Here is a 3,356-nt window from a genome sequence, read left to right on the forward strand (position 1 = left end):
TATAAATAAGGCTCAGCAGGTATATAGTCTTAACTCACCCCAAAACCTAAGGAATGTGCAACAGATAGTCATAGAAATTGTGGGAGGTGCTGTTGGTGACTCAAAAAGGGACTGTAAAGAACTCAAATTTAAACAGGCTTTTTGCAAAGTCTTGGAAGTGGGTATCTTCTGGCCGACAAGCTGAGGAGTCATCTCTGTTTCTGGGTCAGGACTGAACATGTCCTAAGTCACATTACAAGTCTCTTAAGCTTTCTGCTGCCAGTCTAAACATCCTGAGTAGGAATGATGCAGCCCGCCTTTCAGGCAGCAGTGAATGACAATCACTCGCTGGCTACTGGCACAGTCCCCAGACCTTGACCCGGGTACAAATGCGTGTACTGGAGGCTGTGCCTGGTCTCTCCTGTGGGAGGCGTGTCATGCCCCTCCCACAGGAAGGCCCGGGTATAAATGCAGGCTGGTGCTCGCCGTCAAGCCCTGGGGGAGGCTGGGTCAGTGTAACCATACGCAAACTTTTTGGGCACTCGTGTCGAGCCCGAAAGCCGCACACTGCTGCTCACCATGAGCGGGGCCCTGAGAACCGACCAAAGGATCTGGCGGCAGGCGGCCACCGTAGTGCTAGCGGCCGGATGGAAGCACCCGGGCGCCGCCGCGTCGTCGTCCCTGCCGCCCGCGGAGGGCTTCCGAGTGCTGTTTCTGCAGCGCTCCAAGAACCAGAAGTTCGTGCCCGGCGCGCACGTCTTCCCCGGAGGCGTCCTGGACGCGGCCGACCGCTCGGCCGACTGGTTGCACCTCTTCGCGCCGCACCACGCGCCACCCCGCTTCGGCCTGGGCCCGGCGCCGCCCCAGCGAGCCTCCTTCCCGGTGCTGTCTTTCTCCCGGCCCGAAGGCCCCGGCGGCGACGCCGCGGCACTGCCCGATGACGTAGCCCTGCGCATCTGCGCCATCCGGGAGACTTTCGAGGAGTCGGGCGTGCTGTTGTTGCGGCGCAGGAGCGCTGGGCAGATTCCCGAGTCCCGGGGTTCCACTCCCGAACCCGACTGTGCCCTGGAGCCTCCTCCGGACGTGTCCACCTGGCGCACCCGCGTCCGTGGCGACGCGCGCCACTTCCTGGACTTGTGCGCACACCTGGACTGCACGCCCAACATCTGGGCGCTGCACGACTGGAGCGGGTGGCTCACTCCGTTCACGGGTGAAAAACGCCACCGCTTCGACACGAATTTCTTTGTGTGTTGCTTGCGCGAGCCGCCGCGCATTCAAATCGATTTGGCGGAGGTGGTGGACTACAAGGTGAGGTGTCAGGACAGGGCGTGGGGTACCTCGGATGGGTGCGCAGTGTGTGTCGGGGGAAGGCTAATACAGTAATTAACTAGGAAGTGACTGAGCGGTTTGGGACCCTGGCCGCCTGCCCCTCGCCCCAGCAGACTAAATGAGTGAATCTGGCAGAGAATTTCTTGGTTTTCCTAGCTTCATAGTTCCAAGGCCTCGGCCTTTACTCCTGCAGGACACTGTCTCAACCTCTCTTTGGATACACTCATTTCATCCCTTTATTTTGTGTATATGTACAACAGTTGGTTCGACCGAGGATTCTTCTAGCAGTCTTTCTCAACATAGATTTAAGTAAAATTAGATATTTATGCATTTCTTGGCCTATCAAAACTTAAGGCTTCACAGATTTCAGTCCTGAGGCCACACATGTAAATCACAGTATACATTTCATTAAGGCAGTAGAAGTGAGCTTAAAGTAACCAAGGGACTGCAACAAGTAAATGTTGTATTTGGTAGCATTAGTCACAGTGTGAATGGTAAATATTATGGAACTCTCAATAGGTGGTTTTTTTATTTTTGTGTTTGTTTTAAGTAGTGCAAAGAGCACCTGGACGTGGACGGTGTTGAAGAGGCAGACAGACAGCCCGGCTGAAACTATGCCAAGGGCACACTTCTGTCTGTCTCCTTTCTTGGGTGTTTGCTTCAGTTAATGATCAGCCTTGGAGGCCGACCTCTCCTGCCTGCACGGAGCAGTGCAGCTTCACTGGCAGAAGTCAGCTCCTTGGTGATGCTCGAGTTTTGATGATCAGGTTTTCCTCCACTGTCTTCTCTTTCACCCATTCCATGGCAGTTGTGCATGAGGCAATTGCAGAACCATAGCCAAATTATTAAAACTGACACCTAAGCTTACTCTTTTATCCACTTAAGTCTATAATTTCATGATATTGCCCCATGCCAGAGCACTCACTAGTCCAGTTCCAACGTTTTTAGAGGTCTTTACCAGGGTTCCCACATTTGAGATTTCCACAATGATCCACAAACTTGTGATAAAGCTGAGCTGGAGCTGACAGTTGCCAGGTGGACAGGGCCTTAGGCTCCAGAACAAACGAGCAGATGCAGTCCACCTCAGACGTTCTTGCTGCTTTTATCTTGCCAGCTTGCACCTCTTTTTTTATTTCTTGAGATTTATTTTATGGCCATGCTTATGGTAGGTCCTGGTGAATGTTCCCTTTGCAGTTGGAAAAGAGTATGTGTGTATTCTGTTTGAGAGGGTGTTTGAAAAAATTCTTGGCCATACGTGAGCTCTGAAAATTTAGCCTTAAAACTTCTGGGTAATTCTTTCCTGAAGAGCTGTGGTTTTCCTTCACGCATGCATACATAAATATTTAGCGAAGACTCAAGAGTATGCTATACAAATTTCTGAAGCTGTATTCTGTGTATGTTCTTCCTCTCAGGCACTGCTTTCCAAGCGCTAACCTGAGTGGGCCTCCCAAATTCTGGTTTTTATCTCCACAGAGGAGAAAGAATCCTAGACTCCTGTTAGGTTCTCCCTTCCTGTGCTGCAGCCTAGGAATTACTTTTAGACAGACGTTGTACACCATAATTAGACTCACCTTACTCATTTTTCTTTTCTCAAATTGTAATTTTGATTTTTTTTTCAGTGTCTGGAAATAGTTGTTTCATGAGTTTTATCTGGATTTCTATTACACGAAAAGGATGGAACTCCCATCCTCTGAACTTGCTTAGATGGAAGAGGAAGTTCAGATAAACTTTTCTTTAAAAAAATTTTATTAGTGCGTTTGTGGACTGTTTTGTAGGTTTTCAAAAAATATTAGTCTAGAGCCAGCCAGATAGCTCAGCAGACTAAAGCACCTGCTTAGGCAGAACACAGGGATGAGGTTCCAGCCTTGCCCTGCTGGCCCCGCCCCAGGAGAGCACTGAGATGGTGATTGAGACTGGATGTGGCAGTGCACACCTGCAATCCCAGTGTTTGGGAGGCTGAAAACAGGAGGAACACTGCAGGTCTGATCTACCTTGTGAGACCCTGTAGACCCTGTACTAAATACATAAAATAAATGTTTTTAAAACAT

General features: G+C 50.2%; 1 protein-coding gene across 1 annotated transcript in view; it reads left to right on the plus strand.

The window, feature by feature from the left end:
- The first annotated feature begins 441 nt into the window (after positions 1 to 441).
- Nudt19 (nudix hydrolase 19) overlaps positions 442 to 3,356 on the plus strand; it is an 11,349-nt gene continuing 8,434 nt past the window's right edge. Inside the window, exon 1 of the mRNA XM_004636693.2 lies at positions 442 to 1,287. Within this exon, the coding sequence (XP_004636750.1) occupies positions 559 to 1,287 (729 nt within the window). The 5' untranslated portion in view covers positions 442 to 558. The remainder of the gene's footprint in view (positions 1,288 to 3,356) is intronic.

The sequence above is a fragment of the Octodon degus genome, unplaced genomic scaffold (assembly GCF_000260255.1).
Source record: "Octodon degus isolate 3935 unplaced genomic scaffold, OctDeg1.0 scaffold00083, whole genome shotgun sequence".
Classification (NCBI taxonomy): domain Eukaryota; kingdom Metazoa; phylum Chordata; class Mammalia; order Rodentia; family Octodontidae; genus Octodon; species Octodon degus.